Source organism: Misgurnus anguillicaudatus, chromosome 9 (assembly GCF_027580225.2).
Source record: "Misgurnus anguillicaudatus chromosome 9, ASM2758022v2, whole genome shotgun sequence".
Taxonomy (NCBI): domain Eukaryota; kingdom Metazoa; phylum Chordata; class Actinopteri; order Cypriniformes; family Cobitidae; genus Misgurnus; species Misgurnus anguillicaudatus.
This window is the reverse complement of record NC_073345.2, coordinates 16,315,883-16,336,900: the sequence shown is the minus strand read 5'-3', so window position 1 is coordinate 16,336,900 and position 21,018 is coordinate 16,315,883. Positions and strand designations below refer to the sequence as shown.

The 21,018-nt window shown below is 38.8% G+C and overlaps 2 protein-coding genes across 4 annotated transcripts in view; one reads left to right on the top strand and one right to left on the bottom strand.

The window, feature by feature from the left end:
• ppp3ca (protein phosphatase 3, catalytic subunit, alpha isozyme) overlaps window positions 1-21,018 on the top strand; it is a 74,819-nt gene that overhangs the window by 43,335 nt on the left and 10,466 nt on the right. For 2 of the 3 annotated variants that reach the window (XM_055179448.2, XM_055179449.2), the window contains 5 exons: window positions 7,080-7,157; window positions 9,038-9,132; window positions 12,817-12,942; window positions 13,054-13,131; window positions 13,551-13,635. In XM_055179448.2, coding sequence (XP_055035423.1) covers window positions 7,080-7,157; window positions 9,038-9,132; window positions 12,817-12,942; window positions 13,054-13,131; window positions 13,551-13,635 — 462 coding nt within the window. The remainder of the gene's footprint in view (window positions 1-7,079; window positions 7,158-9,037; window positions 9,133-12,816; window positions 12,943-13,053; window positions 13,132-13,550; window positions 13,636-21,018) is intronic. The other variant, XM_055179450.2, reaches the window with a different exon arrangement.
• LOC141366091 (uncharacterized) lies at window positions 15,829-20,824 on the bottom strand. The gene is made up of 2 exons (XM_073871181.1): window positions 20,591-20,824; window positions 15,829-20,252 (listed from the first exon to the last, which is right to left on the bottom strand). The coding sequence occupies exon 2, from the start codon at window positions 20,182-20,184 to the stop codon at window positions 19,180-19,182; it is 1,005 nt and encodes a 334-aa protein (XP_073727282.1). The 5' UTR covers window positions 20,185-20,252; window positions 20,591-20,824; the 3' UTR covers window positions 15,829-19,179.

Here is a 21,018-nt window from a genome sequence, read left to right as displayed (position 1 = left end):
AAGCATTATGTTGGCAGCGTTAAGGTCATGGGTTTAAACCCAAAGGTAAACACATACTGACAACACGTGTATGTAAGGGATAATGTAGAGGCAGCCGGTAGTTATTGGGAAATAAGCCCCGACAGTGTGACCAGGACCCGACGCGAAGCGGAGGGTCCTGTATCACACTGAAGGGGCCCACCTCCCAATCCTACCGGCTGCCTCCACATCATCCCGCCTATTACACGGCTACTTGCCACATAAGAAAAAAAACTGGACATGAATATGAATTTGAAACATTTTATTGGCATATTTGTTTTAAATTAACATTTTTATCCTTCCGCGAAACTTTGCACAGATGCATAAAATGATCGTAATACCTTATAAAGATCCTCTGCTTCATACTTGTCTCCATTTTTTCTCTTTGAGAAGTTTTAATCCCCATTCTGTATTTTTTTGTGTGTTGGCTTCGTAGCTGTCATGCTCTATTTTGTCAAGTTCAGTCTCAGTAAGCTGTCTGTGTCTTGTCGTGGTTGTCGAGTGTTTGTCACAAGATGGCGCCACACAGACAGTAATCTTTATTGATCTTTATTGGCGCGGAGCGATATTACTCGTGCAAGTAGTCCGGCTATGCGTTATTATTTTGGAGCGGTTATTATTCGAAAAGAACGAACCTGCAAATGTCTCAACTGACCAATCAGAATCAAGCATTCCAGAGAGCCGTGTAATAAGTTTGGATAAAAGTGTCTGCCAGATGCATGAATGCAAATGTGCGTGTTTGTAACCATGTGCTTCTAATGCTTGTGTGACACACATTTTCATTGTATGTGCTTTTGTGTACTGTATGTATGTGTGTGAGTATGAGAGTGGAAGGGCAGTCGATTTGATGGGGAGTTGTCGGGTCTCTCTAGGTGTCCCAGTCTGCTGTTGTTTTTTGCCCTCTGATTGGACTGCATAATGCAACAAGCTCTTAATATTTCACACACTACTAACATGTTGATGGAAGAGCAGTAAGAGTGTTTGTGTGGGAATGAATGTGTTTGTTTTTGACTGAGCAAGAGTTAAGGTCTGTGTCATTTCACTTTATTTGTTATGACTCAACTTGTATACTTAAATGTTCTGATTTCTTTGTATGAATTCAATATTTGGCTTGATGGCTATTTCTGGTGGGAATTTTATGTCAATAGCCCACTTAGAAATCCCCTTACTGATAAAAAAGCTGATGTGTCAAATACTTATTTTCCCCGCATTGTAGCATTTATTTTAGTATGTAAACGCTAAGCATAACTTATATACATTGCTCCCTCTCAAACACACTCACATGGAAGATCATTGTCAAGGTTGTAATATTGATTGTGGTTTGATTTTTACGTGTGTATTAAAATACACTCTTGTCATTACAAAGCTATTTGATTTTTAACCACACTGTCAGTGAAAATGATCAAAATATGTACCCTAGCTGTCAATAGGGCTGTACCCTTTCATAAAGCACACCTTTGTACCTAAAGGGTGCATATTAGTAGCCTGACGTTATCATACTCAATTTTAGTCCATTGGGCTGTGATTATGGACCGTGTTTCAACCAAACCAGGACAAAAATGCCTCTGCACTCAATTGGATAGACCTACAACCAATCAGAGCAACCAAGTGTGTTGTTTAAATGGTGTTTGTACTTTTGCAGCCTGAACTGCTAGTTATTTCGTTACAATGAGACTAACATTATGATTGTACTAAGTCTGAGTTAGCAAACGTACATCGACACCTACTATGTTTACTACATTTAATTCATATCACGACATTGTGAGTTATTTACTAAGTCATACAGTCAGACCATCTCTCACCATTTGTAAGTTAAATGAACTTCATCCACGTGCTTCCAAGCTGGCAACGACCGTTAGTTATATCCACGTTGTCGTGCACGCCAAGTTGCAATCCCATAGTAGGGACGCCAAAAACATTGTTCCAATCAACAAATGCCTTGATCGCGTTTCTCTGTTCCTCTTTTAAAATCAATGTCAATATCTATCGATATCTTCTAGAACAGACTCGATGGCAGAATCTTCACATCTCAATTCTCATCTCAACAGATTCAACACAAGTGCTCTTTGGTGACGTGGTTGATTATGTTACTGTTGATAATCTGTCCATCATCTTATAAAGCCCTCCCTGACAGTTTAATTGGTTCGATCAGCTTTTGGTAGAGCATAGTTGCGCCACAACGGAGCGACACCAGACCAAACTTCCCAACCTGAAATGTTGTGGGCGGGGCTAAGTTCGGCTGGCACCCAGGCTGGCATTTTAGTACCTCATTGGTACTTAACTCATTCCCCGCCATTGACAAGTTAACTTATGCTATAATGTGCTATAATTGGGTCCCCAGTGCATCTATCAACCTAGAAAATGTGAACAACCCAGTAACTTAGTTTTGGTAAACCATTCTCTGCAAGTATGTGAAAAAAATAGGTAATTGCAATTTGGCTCCCCTTTTGATGTCAGAAGGGGATAATACTGCCCTTTAATCTGCACTATCCAACCACGGCACTGCTATGTAGTGCAGAGATCAGCTCATTTGCATTTAATGGGACACACTCAAAAACGGCACATTTTTGCTCACACCTACAAAGTGGCAAATTAAACATTTTATAATAAATTATCTGTGTAGTATTTTGAGCTGGAACTTCACATACGCACTTTGGGGACACCAACGATTTATTTGACATTTTCAAAAAGTCTTGTGAAATGTCCCCTTTAAATAAAGAGTGTCAATTGTTCAAAGTTGGACATCACTTTTGGCCATTTATAGGATTATGTGCACATGTATTTGTGTCTCTAATACTCACAATACACAGCTGTGTTGAATACTGCAAGATGCTGTCTGGTGTAAACAGCCTATTTAGGCCTGTCACTTAAAGCTCTAGATTCATTCGTGCATCTCTGAGCTGAGCCACGGCCCAATATTACAACATTACTCTTCCTCTATCTGTGTGTTAGCAGTGACAGGCACGTTACTGAGCATGCACGCACACGCGATTGAATTTATCACACCACGCTGCATACTTTACTGCACATACATACCCACACACATATCTGTTATGCAAGGCTCAGAAAAGCAGTTTGTTTTAATCAGTGTTGTCAGCGTTCCTCAAGCTGCCCACCTCACTGAATCACCATGTTGGTCTTTAAAGTTTTACTCAGTCGCTTTGGAGCATTTTTTAAAATTTGGAAAATAATAAGTGCATTTTTCAGAACAATTTTTACAAAGTGCACAACATCATGAATTTCCTGCAAAAGGGTGTAACTTGCTCAAAATCCTTAGTTCATCTCTTAAAAGCATATTTCTATGTCAGTGAACATGTCAATCCCATCAAAATAGCAAGTTCTTTTTGTGTCATTGTTCATGAACAAGACAGTCAAAATGTTTAGCCATGTTGTCAATATGACGAGAGTACACAATTATAGGTGTCAGTATTTTCTGATGGGAACTTTGTTGCTACAGTTTTGATAATGATGATTGTAAATTAACATGGCTGCATTTTTTTACATGTGGTACATGTGGACACTGTACAGTATGTAATTTTTTTCTGTAAAAAGTTACACACATTGTGGTATTGAATAAAACATATTTTACAGTACAAATACAAAATAATACAACTAAAGGTTCACTGTATAATTAAAAAAAAATATTCAAATCTCTTGTAGGCAGATTCTCATTCACATCACAACAAATATCTATGCTCGCAACTTAGCAAAGAATCACTCACAATGTCTTATACAGTCATCTAACCCTTCACACATTCATTCCCCTTAATTCAGTTCACATTTACAAAGGTTTACAAAAAGAAAAAAGAAAAACTGATAATGACAAAAAGGTCAACCATTCTGCATGTCATGAACAAATTTTTGTTGTTGTTGTTTTTTTCTCCCATTATTGCATAACTAATCAAACAGGTACAACACCAGGATTTGTTAAAAAAAAAAGGCTAGACATAAATCGTCAAAAGAAAAAAAGTTATTAACTAATTTTTAAATGTTTTGAGGTGTAATACTATTCAACAGAAACGAGTATAATGTATTTTAATGAAAATGGCACCTGAAAATGTAGCAAACAGCAAACAATTGTACATAATCAACTGTATGATTGTATCAAAGCATTTGCCATTTGTCCAAAGCAAAGAATTTGTTTTTATGTTGTGCACAACTGACTTGATGATGTGGAGGTTGAACAAAGTGTTTTGAAAAATTTATTTCTGATCTGAGAAATGCTTCAAAGCGACTAAGAAAAACTGTAATCACCTCTCTTTCCATACATTCGCTCTCTTGTTTATTTAATTGCCTTTATACATGTGCAAACTACATGCATGAGGTTTTCCCATGATGCACCTGGATGAATGAAAATGTCAAAATGCATATTATGGGAAAAGTTGCAGTGTGTTCTTCGAGGGTCAGTTTATAAAGGGAGTTTATGAATTACCAGGTTCATGCAATGCCACAATGTCATGTTAGTCTTTGTAAAGTGTTTTTTACCATTTACCATGCTGAGTTGTACAGTAATGTGATAGAAAACAAGTAAACTGAACAGGGCTCAACATAAAGGACTGCCCGCTGGCCCGGGGCAAGCGTGAGAGATGTTTGGGCCAGTAAAAAGTATTGTCACTTGCCCGATCGGGCCAGTGCTTCACCCTCAGTCACTAAAATACATTTTCATCAATGTAGATTATTTAACATCTTGGAAGTAGACATTTACCTGGGTAAAACACGACGAAAGAAACAATGCAATATTTTGCAGAGTTTGCTGTCAGTTTACAGGTAAAACAGAAAAGTTGGGAATCTTTTTTCTTTGGAACATGTCTGTTGTATATGTATACAATTATACTTGACTTTTATTATTATTATTTTATTAAAATTATAATTTTTTTAATATGTTACACTGACAGTTTTTTATTGGGGCCAGTGAAAATTTTGGCAGGGCAAGTGAAAACCTGAACCACTGGCCCGACTGGGCCAGAATACATTTTTTTTTTACGATGAGCCCTGCTGAAGTTCACAAGCTTCACTCTTCATGTCTCAAAAAAATACTTTTATTTATAAATTTAACATTTGTGCAATTGGCATATGCTTTTTTCCAAAAGTGCATTTAATCAGTATGTGTGATCCCAGGGATTGAGCCTATGGCCTTTGCAATTACCGCATTGCTCTACTAACTGAGCTACCGGAACATGTAGTAGATCGATGGATAGATATAGAGACAGACAGACACATTAGATCGATAGAAAGACAGACAGACACATTAAATCGATACATAGACAGACAAATACAGTAGATTGATAAACAAACAGACATATTAGATCGATTGAAAGATAGACAGACAGACAGATTAGATCGACAGACAGACACATTAAATCGATAGATAGACAGACAGATACAGTAGATCCATAAATAGACAGACACATTTGATTGATTGATTGATTGATTGATTGACAGACATGCAGATATATTAGAATGATAGATCTATAGAAAAATAGACAGACAGATACAGTGGATTGATAGACAGACAGATACAGTAGATTGATAGATAGACAGACACATTAGATTGATTGATTGATAGACAGACAGACACTTTAATCGATAGATAGACAGACAGATACAGTAGATTGATAGACAGACGGACAGACCCATTAGATTGATTGATTGCTAGATAGACAGACAGGCAGGTATAATAGAAAGATAGATAGATAGATAGATAGATAGATAGATAGATAGATAGATAGATAGATAGATAGATAGATAGATAGATAGATAGATAGATAGATAGATAGACAGACAGACAGACAGACAGACAGACAGACAGACAGACATATAGACAGATACAGTAGAACGATAGATAAACACACATCCATAAATAGATAGACAGACAAGCATTTACAGTAGATAGATAGACAGACAGACAGACAGACAGACAGTAGATCCATAAATAGATAGACAGACAGATACAGTAGATAGATAGACAGACAGACAGACAAACATACATTAGGTCCATAAATAGACAGACAGACAGATACAGTTGATCAATAGATAGACAGACAGACAAAAGAGGGATGCCCTTATGGACTCTAGATCTTACTGTTGTCAGCAGAAAGAATGAAATGGAGCGAAGGAAAGAAAAAGCGAGAGAGAGAGAGTAAGGGCCCACGCTGCGGCCAGCTACGGCAGCACAGCACTGCGATCTATCCCACAATCCCCAAGGGCTCCGCAGTGTGGTGTTGCCATGACGACCCGTTTCCTCTTCCTAAACTGGAGCGAGTGATGGTGAGAGAAAGAAAGAGAGATGCAGAGGAAGAAGTGATTGTTAGAGAGCTGGAAAGAATAAGAGAGAGAGAGATCTCACACTGTTTTACACACTCTTTGGGTTGTAGGCAAACAAATGCAGTGCTGTGTTGGTTCTGTCTAACAGTGAAGGTGAGAAGTTGCTTCAGGCTATACATAAAACCCTCGGACGAGCTTCCCTCCTGTATATCAAACTGCAGGTTTCAGTAGTTTTTGACAGGGCAAAATTATGAACGCAGGCCATCCTGCTTGGTTTAAACTGAGCATGTTTATATGCAATTTAACAAATTATCAAATGTGTTGTATGTACATAAATGTGTGTGTGGGGGTTAACTGGTTGAACATTGACTTGGCAAACTAAAAAATTGTAGACATATAAAATGTAAAGATTGAATGCACTATAAACTGCCTTGCATAAACGCATGAATGAGATTTGAGGTGTGATCTACATGTCTTTTTTTGATACTAGTTAAAATACCTGGTAGAAACACCTGCGCACCAACATTCAAAAACACAACATATGCTTGTGGCCAGCTGTGCTGTTTTTTGGCACGGGAGTGGGAATGCTGTATCCATCAGTATAGCACCACACTGGACACATGCTGAACTGCAGGCATGCCACATTTACACAAGCCACGTATGTTTTGATTGGCTGATAGTGGAAAGCATAGAAAAACAATACTGTGTTAATGAGACACGTCCACCCACATTTACTGAATGCTGGCTCTTATTTTCTCTCTTATTCTCTTTTCCCTCTCTTATTTTCCATGTTGCAGTTATCCAGCAGTTTGTGACTTCCTACAGAATAATAACTTGTTATCAATCATTCGAGCACACGAAGCACAAGATGCAGGGTATGTATTGTCTCTCTTCCTCTCTCTCTCTCTCTCTTTTTCTTTCTAGCTCTGTCGATCTATCTATCTGTCATAATCTGTATTTCCATTTGTGCATCACAGTCTCTTACTTGTGCTATCGGGCTATGGAGGACCACAAGAGTCATGCAAAATGTAATAAAGAACTTCAATATTGAATAACTACCTGGACAGTAGAAATTGCAATTTATAGATTTGTTTAAAAATGCATTAATTAATCTATAAATAAATAGACAAAGTTACAAAAAATCATGTAACATTTTATTAGGCAGTGAAAAGTGAGATTATGAAAATAACGTCATTTATATCATCATTTATATCGTCATTTATATCAACATTATAAATCATCATTTATAACGGAATTTCAAATTGTATTTCAAAAAGCGATTTAAAAAGAGAAATGAATAACTGGATTTATAAACTGTTTTCATTTCCCGATGGTTCTCCTTATTCTTTTCGCTATTCGATTTGCTTTTCGTTTTAGCCTCTCTATTTAGCTTTTCCGTGACTCTTTGGGTCCTCATCCGAGATCTATAAATCTGCGCATGACGGACAATCAGAGCCAATCAGCTCACCTGGCCATAGCTAATTAGCATTTCTCATTTGACCATTTGCAATGACCCAAAAAGTCACGGAAAAGCTAAATAGAGAGGCTAAAACTAAACGCATATCGAATAGCGAAAAGAATAAGGAGAACCATCGGGAAATGAAAACAGAAATGTTAAACGGAAATGCCCTTTTAAATGCCTAATTTAAACCTGTATTTGTAGTTCAATTTATAAATCCAGTTATTTATCTCTTTTTAAATCGCTTTTTGAAATACATTTTGAAATTCCATTATTTAATTTATAAATGCAATTTAAAATGATGAACTTATTGAGTGTTTTATGTTGTTTTTGTAAATTGTTATATTACTTTGAACTATTTATCAATGGATTAATATTTCATTTCTGCGTTATTTTTGTGATCTCATTTTTGTTGCCTAATAAAATGTTACATGATTTTTTTTACTTTGTCTATTTATTTATTTATTTATATATTTATTGTCCAGGTAGTTATTAAATATTTAAGTTCTTTATTACATTTTGCATGACTCTTGTGGTCCTCCATGATGGGCCAATGTCTGTGCCTCCTCAAATGCATTTGAGAAAACAATACAGTACTAAAATAAAATATATATAATATAAAACAGTAAATATTATGAAATGTGAGAATACACTTTATCCTGCGTTTTTTTAAGCTAACACTGTTAAACTGCAACATCTATGGATAAAGTTTCAGAGCGAGGCTAAAAGCATTGCTTTTGTGTGAGTGTAACAGTAAAACACAAGCAAAAAGTCACGCAGGAGAACACAATGCCTCCGCATTGCCGTGATTGGCTGATTATCATCAATCCGATAATTTCCACCTATCATGTTCGCAGCTATTACACAAATTGACTTGAATGGGTGAAAGTGGCAGAAATGGATGGACTAATGACACGGTCAACACCTCACCCAGCCTGACATCACCGCTGTCAGTCACGTCCAAATTGAAATGTAGGCTACTTGAAATGACTTGAAACATGAAATCATCTGTGAGTGAGCTGGTTTCAGCTCGGCTGGGTTAAATTAAAGGTGCACCTCTGTGCCTGCAGCCATCAATGATACCTGCTGGGAAATGAAGGTGACCAAAAATAATAGCTGCTGCACAACAGTACAAATTGTAATTGTTGTAGATATTATTTGTGACCGTGGTTAAAGTCATTTTTTGTGATTTACTATTTTCTGTGTAAAATCATCCTATTGATATAGGACTATTATTGATAGTGCAGTAGGAGGTTGATACACTAATCTGGATCTCTACTCCCTTATTGCACACAGATACCGGATGTACAGGAAGAGTCAGACCACCGGCTTTCCTTCTCTAATTACCATCTTCTCTGCACCAAACTACCTTGATGTTTACAATAACAAAGGTGAGTTCAGCCACTTGAATCCATAGGGTGAGATGTGTGTGAGCGTGAGCACCGTGATGAGAAGAGAGAGCGGGATGAGAGCGTGGGCGGGAGTGATCTCATCCATCAGTCGGAGTGACCTCATCCATGTGCTCTCATCATCTGCTGATTGAACAGGGTCATTCTCTCAGCAGTACCATCTAGTGGAGGTGGACGTGATATTTACCATGATTTTACTTTGTTTGCAACACATATGTGACCATGGACCACAAAACCAATCCTAAACCAATCCTACAAAATATCTTCATGATCTTTACTTAATACTCCGAATAAATTTTGTCATTAAAAAGTAGATAAGACCAATATAATGTATTTTTGACTGTTACTACAAATCTACCCATGCTGCTTATGACATATCTTATATTTAATCTCCAAGACTTATCGGGGCGGTTTTAAAAACACCCATTAAAGATTCACAGTGCTGGAGGAAAATGTATTGAACCCTTGGATTTAAAAGTTCTCCAATGATGCATTTTGTTTTTCTTAAGCCAGTCTGTGGTGGATTTACTTCAATGCTTAAGGTCATTGTCCTGCTGAATCAACCAACATCTACTGAGCTTCAACTGGCGGACGGCCACCCAGACATTATCCTGTAGGATATTTTGTTAGGGCGCACTCACATAATCCAAACCAAACCATGCCCCAGCGCGATTGTCACCCCTCCCTACTCCCCCAGATGCATGCACTCACACTGTACTTTTATCAATCCGAGCCCGGGAGTGCTTTCGTCATTAAGATGTGATTGTTTTGAAAAAAGTAAAGCGCTCTCTTAACACTGGAACCCATTGTAATGTTAAGTCTGGTTTTTTTATTCAGAGTTGTTTGGTGCGCGATGACTGACACCCCATTTCACATGTCATCATATTGCTTAGTTGATCTGTCACGTGTGCAGCTCGGACATTGAAGTAACCCTGCTGCGCGCATCAAAAGGTTTTTACGGAGGCAGATGAAGGTGAGGGGTCGTGCAATTGACGTATTCAACTTTTGAATCGCACTCAGGCGCGCTTGCGCTCACACCATAGCCTTCCGCGCCTGAGCCCAAGTGAACCGCGCTCCCGCCCACCTCTGCAACCGGGCCAGGGCGCGATTAACCAATCCGCGCCCAGCCGTGGTACAGAGCGATCACACTAGTCAAACGAACCAGGCTTTGGGGGTAAAACAGGCCCGAGCGCAGTTTGGTTTGGATAGTGTGAGTACACCCTTGAACTTGGGAATTCATTTTTCCTTAATGATGGCAAGTGGTCCAGCCCCTGAGGTAGCAAGCATGCCCAAATCATGATGTTCCCTGCACCATACTTCACTGTTGGGATGATGTTTTGATGTTGCTAAGCTGTGCCCTTTTTGTGCCGTAGTATTTTTCCTCACCTTTTGTTTCATCAGTCCATAAAATATTTTCCCAGTAGCATTGGGGTTTGCCAAGGTGCTCTTTTGCAAACTTCAGGCACAAAGCGATGTTTTTTGGGAGAGCAGCGGCTTCCTTTGTGGTGTTCTGCCATAGACACTGTGCCTGTTCAATGATCTATGGTAAGACTCATGAACAGAGATGTGTGCCAGTTCCAATTATGTCTTCAAGCATTTAGCTGATACTCGTGGGTTCTTCTTTAATTCAAACAGTTTACTGCATTGAACCTTAGGAGTCAGATGGGTTGGGCGACAAATTCTAGAAATGGTATCTACAGTATTAAACTGTCTCCATTTAAAGACAGTATTTTCTAAGTGTCGACTGATGGATGTCTAAACATTTTGAGATTGTTTTGTATCCCTTTTCAGCCTTATAGAGAGCAACAACCCTTGATTGGATATCTTTAGAGAGGCATGGTTCATAAAAGCTGATGCTTTTTAAGGACAGCAATCTTAAAATGTTTGAGTGTCTTTTAATCAATCAAAGTTGCACTAAACCACACCTTCCCACTGCACAAAGTGACGTCGGAATGACGTCTTTTTTATGTAATTTTTGGACGTCCGAATCCATAAAAGGGGTTGTTTTGTAACGCCAGGCGACGTCTTCTGCTCGTCTAAATGTTGACATCCCTAGGACCTTCGTGTAAGGAACAGAGACATGAAAAAAGCGAAAAGAGATGATTGTCTCTGCACTTCACCCATCCACTGCAACACCGAAACGCTTCGGTCATTTCCTCCCGGCTGTGGAACCTTCCATCTCTGGGTTACAAACAAGTCTCGCTAACCACACGGCCATATCTTTACATTGTATATAAGGCACACATATTGCATTCATACCATGAACTCAACATTATGAGAATATTTTCATGTTAAATTGTTAGGTCATATACTTTTAATATAACGAACTACACATTTAATTACAGATTTTTAATTGTACATTTAGATGAATTTGTATGTAATTCAAGAAAGCAGAAAAAACAGTACTGTATAAATAATATAGACTATACGTAAGTATTAATCATGTTGGTACAATAATGCTGATATTTGTAAATAAACACATTTTTAAAGGCCTAATCATGTAATATAGACATAGGCTTGTCATAGACATCCAAATGACGTCCAAAAAATTACCCAGTCAAACGTCAAATGTTGCCCATAAATATGACATCCAAATGACGTCCAAAAAATTACCCAGTTCAAACGTCAAATGTTGCACATAAATATGACGTCCAAAAAATTACCCAGTTCAAACGCCAAATGTTGCCCGTAAATATGACGTCCAAGTAGGGTCATGGTTGGACGTCCAAATAGTGGACCTACTTTGGACGTCGAATAGATGTCCAGAATTGGTCATGGACCGACGGACCCAATATAGACATAATCTGCACGTCTATCCGACGTCCTGTGTTTAGTGGGTTTAAATTCGTTTTATTATTGTACTCCAGTTTGCCAGTTTCTGACACAAATGAGCTTTCATTAAAGTAATTAGTCTATGGGTTCACTTACATTTTCCTCCAGCACTATGAATGTTTAATGGGTGTTTTCAAAAAAGACACAAGAAAGTAAAATTATTTGTGTGTTGTCAACTTATGCACATTGTGTTTGTCTATTGTTGTGACCTAGATGAGGATCAGATCACATTTTACGGCAAATCACTGTAGAAAACCAGTTCAGTTTTAAATAAAGGCAGCTCAAAAATGAATTTTAGTCTGGGACTAGGATAAGACCTGACTGGGAAACCCCCTCAATAAATATTAAACGAGTGTATGTCCATGTCACTCCTTGTTTGGATTGTTATAGGTTTAAAAATGATGACTTAAATAATTAAAAATATTGAATGTATTGTCATTGGCAAGGGTAAAAACCCCCAAAACAAGCCAAAAAGTTTCAAACCCAGTTTTAATGAAAAGTTTAGAAAGGTAAAGAAAGTTTAGATAATAAAAATGAACCCCTGGGACGCAAATGGGCACATAGTTCTAAAAACTATTCATAGTTCCTCCTATGGCGAATGTATTGTTGTTATATAATCACAAATACGCACTAAAGCAAAAATAACTTGGTTTGTTTGAGCAATTCTAGTTTATTCATAAAACAGTGTGTACTGGAGACACAATTAAAACACCGGTTTCACCTGCATTAGTAACCCTGAGGCTCGGGAAACAACATAGTGTTGAGATTACTGCTCATATTTGAGTAAAGTCTCAATACTGCAGGCTTATTTACTCTGTTTATTCACTTCCTCAGCTGCTGTCCTGAAGTATGAGAATAATGTAATGAACATCCGACAGTTTAACTGCTCCCCACATCCTTACTGGCTGCCCAATTTCATGGATGTGTTCACCTGGTCGCTGCCGTTCGTAGGGGAGAAAGGTACTTCACATCCAAATACACAGCACTTACAGCTTTTGTCATGACACAGTTAAAAATGACCCAACTGCGAAAAAAAATGTTTAGTGTTTTGAAACCGTCTCTGCTTTTCAGTCACAGAGATGCTGGTCAACGTGTTGAGCATCTGCTCTGACGATGAGCTGATGAATGACGGAGAAGAGATCTTTGACGGTAAGACATGCTCCACTTTCATTCCCTTCACCTGTCATTTTAATACAAAAATAACTGTGTATATAAAAGATAAAAGTGATTTACGATTTCCCCGCATGAATCATGATTATTATGTTTCTAGAGAAATGGCCTATTTGACGTCAGGTGCATCCTGAATAATGACTTGGTTCTTTCAATATCTTTCTCGTAAAGTGCCATCGAGGCTCGGGGGTGTTGTGATGTTGTATTACTAATGGCACTTACATTCCGCTTAGTACTCGACGTGTTACCTTAGCTACCTGCTAAAGTAATTGTCACCGCCGCAATATATGTAATCTCTTACTTTAACCTGGCAAGACTATAAATTGCAATTTAAAAGTTTCTGGAGTTTTTCTGCCTGTGGTGGTCACAGTCTGATTCATTTTTATTTCCACCCACAGCCAATGCAGCAGCTGCTCGGAAAGAGGTGATTAGGAACAAGATCCGTGCCATTGGGAAGATGGCCAAGATGTTCTCCGTCCTCAGGTACAAACAGAGCTTCCTCAAGCTGAATCATTTAGTCTGTGGCCAGCTGGGTCACATGCTTATGAAATCCTTCTCTGGTACTGCTAATGGACATCTCATGGAAAATCTGACACACTTTCTTTAAAAGAGACATTTATTTTAGACGAATTTTTGACGGAAATGTGGGAGCGGCCATCTTTAAGCTCTTTTGTGTAAAACTTCTGGTGAGCCACTAAAGCTATGGTAGTCGTATTGCGAGGGACACGAGTGTGTCGTTTTGACTGGCTTTTTAATGTTTATTATGAAATCCCAGAAGACCAGCATAGTTTGTGCAGTTATGGGGTTGCCATTATAGCTGATACAAGTGCAGTAAATCTCTATAAAACATTTGTTTTAACCATAATCCATGCAGAAGAGCTGAATGTGGATGTGGGGCTCACGCACCCATAATCTGTAGTCAAAGACAACCATCCATCCAGTCATACCCTTACAAAAATTAAGTGGTACATTTTTTGGTAAAAGTGTAGTAACCATGTTTTTTGTGTATTGATTACTATTTACAAAACCATGGTTATTTTGTGGTAATCATGGTTTTACTACAGTAACCATGTTTTTTATATTATGCTGATAAAATATGCTGACTTAGCTGGTTTAAAGGCGGAGTGCACAATGTTTGAAAAACGCTTTGGAAAAGGGAGTCGGGCCGATTACCAATACACACTTGTAGCCAATCAGCAGTAAGGGGTGTGTCTACTAACCGACATCCTTGCCAGGGTTGCGTATCTGTGGGGCGGGTCTATCAAACGAAGGTCCAGATTCTATTGGGGTAGGGGCGTGTTTGTTTAGGTGATTTCAAATATCAACATTGGCTTTCAAACATTGTGCACTCCGCCTTTAATTATTGTGCTACTATATATTGTTACAAAAATGCGATGCAGTACAGAATATATATGACATAAACTGCTTATACTAGTTCTTAATGTGTTTGCACATTTTGTTATGTTTTAAATGAGAAAGCGGCGTAACAAAAACAACAAAGTCCTTTTAGAGTAGTGTATTATTTCTGATAACAATTAAAATAAACAAAAAGTAAATTAACTTAGTTCATAATCATATTTCATAGCTAAAGCATATAAAAAACAACACTGAGGTAACGTTGCTTTGTAAAATGTGTATTATAATGCAGTGGTTCTCAAACCTTTTTAACGTGCGGCCCCCTGTGTGTACGGAGCTTTCCTTCATAGCCCCCCTAAAGGAAAAGTAATGACAAATGTGTTCTAAAATGCAACATTTTAATTAAACAAAACATATTAAATTATACAAAGTAGTGCTGTTTGTTAATAGGCATATTTTGTTTAGGTTTAATTACACAGAATGTATAATGAATTAATTTATTTTATAAAATGTCCTAAAACTGGGGCCCCCCTGGCCCCGGCCCCCAGTTTGAGAACCACTGCTATAATGTATACAATGTTAACTATAGACCCCTTTATCGCCTACGTCACTGTGACATCGTAGCTGGAGGCCAAAAATAAGAAGGAACCCATAGCAGGCGCGCTAAAAGTTTGAGTTTTTGACTTTAAAATGTCATCTTGTTGTGTTTTTGGCTGCCAGAATAAAAGGAACAGCACTTTTGGTTAAAAAATTAAGTTTTATAGGATCCCATTCCTTCACAGAAATAAAGACATTTGTGGTTGAATGCAATACGGCGTACAGATTAAACTGAGACGATAACGCTCGTGTTTGCAGTGCACACTTCATATCAAGTAAAATAATCTATGCATATGTACTGTTGTGTTGGTTTTATCTAGTACAAATCAGCAAGTTTCTGTTTTATAGGTGAAAAGTCGGCAACTTTCAGCGCTATTGTTTAGCTTAAATGTAAAACAAACATACAGCGATATATGTGTGTGCCATCCTTTGAATGGTCTCTTAAAATAATCCACATTGCTAATCATAGTTAGCCCAACTATAGGTTACATTAGATAATAAGCCTTGACAAAATTTCCCAAACCACCCGAAAGTAATTCATATGTTGTCTAGGAAATATTCAAAACCTGGTTAAAATCGCGAGAAAAATAGCTGTCACGGTCCCGCAGAATCAGTGACTACATATTCGGACACTTCCAAACCTTCTTCTGCATCCATGTTTAAAGAGACACAAGGCAGCATTTTTATGTTAATAAATCATCTTCGTAAGTCTGTATATATGATCTTCACAGCAACCGGAACTGGGTCTGTTTGTCTCATGGTCCTCGTGGTTGAGGACGAGACAGGGAGAGAAAAACAGAATTCTATTAGCGTAGGGGCCGTTCGCATGCAATGCAAGTGTCAAACATTATAGTGGTTCAAGTCGGCTCGGTTCCAGACAGGCTAACTATTGCGGCAACAGTATATTACCCATATGTGGTATGTGAGTGCTTTGTTCTAGACAAACTAACTACTGCGGGAAATGTACATTTACTGGACATTTTATGTGAATGCTTTGTTAAAGAAGAATGTCTTAAGTTTAGATTTAAATTGATCGACTGTGTCTGATACTCGAACATTATTTGGTAAATCATTCCAGAGCTTAGGGGCTAAGTAGGAAAAGGATCTACCACCTTTAGACACTTTTGATATTCTAGGGATAATTAAGTGACCAGAATTTTGTGAGCGCAGTTTACGTGATGGATTGTATTCTGATAGTAGTTCTTTAATATACGAAGGCGCTAGGCCATTTAAGGCTTTGTAGGTGATTAGTAATATTTTAAATTGTATACGATATTTAACTGGTAGCCAGTGTAAAGATGCCAGAATTGGACTGATGTGGTCATACTTTTTAGATCGAGTAAGCACTCTTGCGGCGGCGTTTTGAACCAGCTGTAGCTTGTTTACCTGATTTGCATGGCATCCCCCGAGTAACGAGTTACAATAGTCTATTCTAGAGGTCATAAAAGCATGTATAAGCTTTTCTGCATCTGATGCAGACAGCATATGGCGTATTTTTGAGATATTTCTAAGATGGAAGAATGCTGTGCGGCAGATGTTGGCGATATGACTATCAAAAGATAGATTGCTGTCGAACATTACGCCTAAATTCTTAACCGTGGAAGATGGCACCACCGTGCAGCCATCTATGGGCAACTTGTAATCTGACATATTATGTTTGTAGCGATTCGGTTCAATAATAAGTATCTCTGTTTTATTGGAGTTTAGCATAAGAAAGTTTTGTGCCATCCAGTCCCTAATATCACTAATGCAGTCTGTTAGCTTAGAAAACTGGTGGGTTTCGCTAGGATGCGACGAGATGTAAAGCTGGGTATCATCCGCATAGCAGTGAAAACTTATGTTATGTTTCCTGATAATGTCTCCTAGAGGTAACATATATAACGAGAATAGGATAGGGCCTAGAACTGATCCCTGAGGTATGCCGTATTTAACGGGGGAGTGATATGACTCTTCCTCATTTACATAAACAAAGTGATATCGATTGGTTAGATACGATCTGAACCAGGCTAACGCCTGACCACTGATGCCAACATAGTTTTCTAGTCTATTGAGTAAGATTGTGTGATCTATTGTGTCAAAGGCTGCACTAAGGTCTAGTAATATAAGGATTGAGATTTCACCACGATCGGATGTTAATAGGAGGTCATTTGTAACTCTAAGCAGCGCTGTCTCTGTGCTATGGTGGGGCCTGAATCCTGATTGGAACTTTTCATATGTATTATTATTTTCTACGAATGTGCGTAGCTGGCTTGCCACTACTTTTTCTAATATTTTAGAAAGAAAAGGTAGATTTGAGATTGGTCTAAAGTTATTAAGATCTCCCTGGTCAAGGTTTTGCTTTTTAATGAGCGGTCTAATAACTGCTAGTTTGAAAGCTGTTGGAACGTATCCTAATTCTAGAGATGAGTTAAAGATATTAAGTACCGTGTCTGACACTACATGAAATACCTCTTTTAGTAATTTTGTGGGAACGGGGTCTAGTATACAGGACGATGATTTGGATGACGTTACTAGTTTAGAGAGCTCTTCTATTGTAGTAGGATTAAATGACTCAAGATGTTCGTTTGGTAATCTAGTGGAAAATGTACTATTGGGTAGAGTGATGGCTGCTTGCGTAGTTTCTATGTTTTCCCTAATAAACATAATTTTGTTAGTAAAGAAGTTCATGAAGTCATCACTATTGTGTTGGAGTTTACTATTGGTTTCTGTTTGTTCTTTGTTTCTAGTCAGTTTCGCAACTGTGCTAAATAGAAAACGAGGGTTGTTATGATTTTCTTTAATAAGCGTACTGAGATAGGTAGATCTGGCAGTTTTAATAGCCTGTCTGTAGTGTTGAACACTCTCTTTCCATGCTGAACGCCATACCTCTAACTTTGTGCTTCGGTAGTTTCTTTCCATTTTTCTAGCTAATTTTTTAAGGGCTGCAGTATGATGGTCATACCATGGAGCTGGCGGTTTTTCTTTGATTCTCTTTTTTCGAATGGGAGCAACGGCATCCAACGTGCTAGAGCAGACGTTGTTCAGGTTTTCTATTATAATATCTAGATCTTCACGATTATCTGCTACATGTTTCATTTGAGACAGGTCTGGAAGAGTGCTAATAAAGCTATCTTTAGTGGTGGAAATTATTGTTCTGGCTAATCTGTAGCATGTTGTAGACTGAGCGGTCCTATCTAGAAGTATTGTGCATGACACAAGGCAATGGTCTGAAACGGCATCGCTCTGGGGTGATATTTCGATGTCATTAATATTGAGTCCGAGTGACAGAATTAAGTCTAGTGTGTGATTACGAGTATGCGTGGGCCCTGACACGTTTTGTTTAATGCCGAGAGAATTTAGAACATCCATAAACGCACGTCCTAATGCATCATTTGGATTATCCACATGGATATTAAAATCACCAACGATAAGAGCTTTATCTACAGTGACTGTAAGCTCAGATAGGAAGTCTGCTATTTCTTTTAGAAAATCTGTGTGGTGGCCTGGAGGCCTATATATGGTAGCTAAAATGAACGAAAGTCGTTTGTTGTTGCGATCAGTTATTTCCATATTTAACAGTATTATTTCAAACGAATTAAATTTTAGGTTGGATTTATGGTTTACTTTGAATATTTTATTGTATATTGTAGCTACACCACCCCCTCTCCCTGTTAGACGAGGAACATGTTTATAGTAATAGTCTTGTGGGGTGGATTCGTTTAAACTGGTGTAATCGTCTGCTTTAAGCCAGGTTTCTGTTAAACAGAGTGCATCTAAGTTTTGGTCAGTAATTATTTCATTGATAATTGGTTCTTTGTTGGTAAGTGATCTAATGTTAAGAAGGCCAAATTTTAACATTTGAGTTTCATCTGTTAATGTATTATGTTCTAGTTTTATGTTAATAAGATTTGTACGAGACGAGGTAAACGGTGCTCTGTATTTATTTGTTCGAGGAACAGACACAGTCGAGATGTGTTGGTACTCTGTTAAAAAAGGCTCTATGTGCTGGGATATATGTGATCTTGACATGTCAAGGCAGCTAACAGACTGATGGGTAAGCCGATCTGTCTGTTTCCTGACCTGGGCCCTGGATAGTCAGACAATATCAAAAGTAAGACTATTGGTCAGATTTCTAGAGAGTATAGCACTTCCTTCCGGAGACGGATGGAGGCCATCTCTCTTTAGCAGGTCAGGTCTTCCCCGGAAATGCTTCCAATTGTCTATAAACCCTACGTTATGCTGAGGGCACCACTTTGACATCCAGCCATGAAGAGACACTAATCTACTGTAAGTTTCATCCCCCCGGTAGGCGGGGAGGGGACCAGAGCAAATTACATTGTCTGACATTGTTTTTGCAATTTCACACACCTCTTTAATAGTATCTTTGGTGATCTCCGACTGGCGGAGTCTGGTGTCATTCGTGCCGGCGTGAATAACAATCTTAGAAAACTTACGGTTAGCATTAGCCAGCACTTTAAGTTTGGATCTAATGTCAGACGCTCTGGCTCCCGGTATACAATCGACTATGGTGGCTGGTGCCTCAATGCCAACGTTCCTGAGTATAGAATCTCCAATAACCAGGGCACCTTTAACAGATGTCTCAGCCGGTGTATTGCTGAGTGGAGAAAATCTGTTTGATATTAAAACAGGAACGTGATTTGGATGCCGAATGCGACTAGGCCGCCTGACAGTCACCCAGTTAGTCAGCCGCCTTGACTCTGAAGTCGGAACCGAGCCAAGTGTATTACGCTTAACACTAGGCGCACCCGAAACAGTGTTTGTAACATTAACATTAGCGGTCTTACTGTCCTCAACTAGCGTTCGGATGCGCGCTTCTAGTTCTGCAACCTTCTCCGTCAGCCTTACTACTTCAATACACTTAGCACATGTAAACCCCTCTATGCTGACGGAAGAAGCTAAACTGTACATGTGGCAAGTAGTGCAGGTTACAATGACAAGCGGAGTCTTACCGTTTTCATGCTGGGCGATGGCGTCTCCGTTCGCCAGACCGCGGTCCGTGAAGCTGCATCGAGATGGGTGCTCGCTCGTTGCGTGCCTCGGTCGTCTCCGGGTGCCTGGAGCCAGGGTGATGTGAGGCATGCTGTACCGCCTGGTGCTAATGCCGGGACACAACTCCTCCACAGCTTCCCGCTCTGGTGAGGAAAGGTCTGAAAAACATACATCGGATGAGTCCGCCATTAGATCGAAAAAGAAGGCAGATTTACAGTAAACAGACAGTGAGCAAGTGCACGTTTGTTTATGCTAGTGGGCTATATGCTAGCACTAGGTGTTTACTAGTGATAGATCGTTTTACTTATTAATACTGTTCAAAAATCGTCACGGTAAAGTATTCCTAAGATAAACTAGTACGTTATATTATATAGATAGGAACGAGATAGTAAGAAAATAGGATTTAGATTATGAACTCGACGGAGCTCCAATGCACGGAGCAGCGTTTCCTCGTTTGCTAATGCTACCGGGCTATATGCTAATACTGGGTGTTTACCAGTGATAAATCGTTTCACTTATTGAAACTGTTGAATAATCGTCACGGTAAGGTATTCCTAAGATGAACTAGTAAGTTATATTATATAGATAGGAACAAGATAGTAAGAAAGTAAGATTTAGATGATGAACTCGGCGGAGCTCCGATAACAGTGTTTCCACTCTCTTGCGTCTCTCTCTTGCGTCTCTCTCTTGCGTCTCTCTCTTGCGTCTCTCTCTTGCGTCTCTCTCTTGCGTCTCTCCAGACTTTGACTTTGGTTAAATGACTCATTACATGACGAATGAAGACTCTCTCGCCCGCCCCTACCGTCTGTAGGAAGAATACCCCACTTGCAGGTTCGCTGTATCCGACCCGGTGTCCTTCAGTCTCGTCAAGTCTCAGATATAGAAAGCATTTACTCCCAGACACTAGGGGGAGCTAGTAGAGAA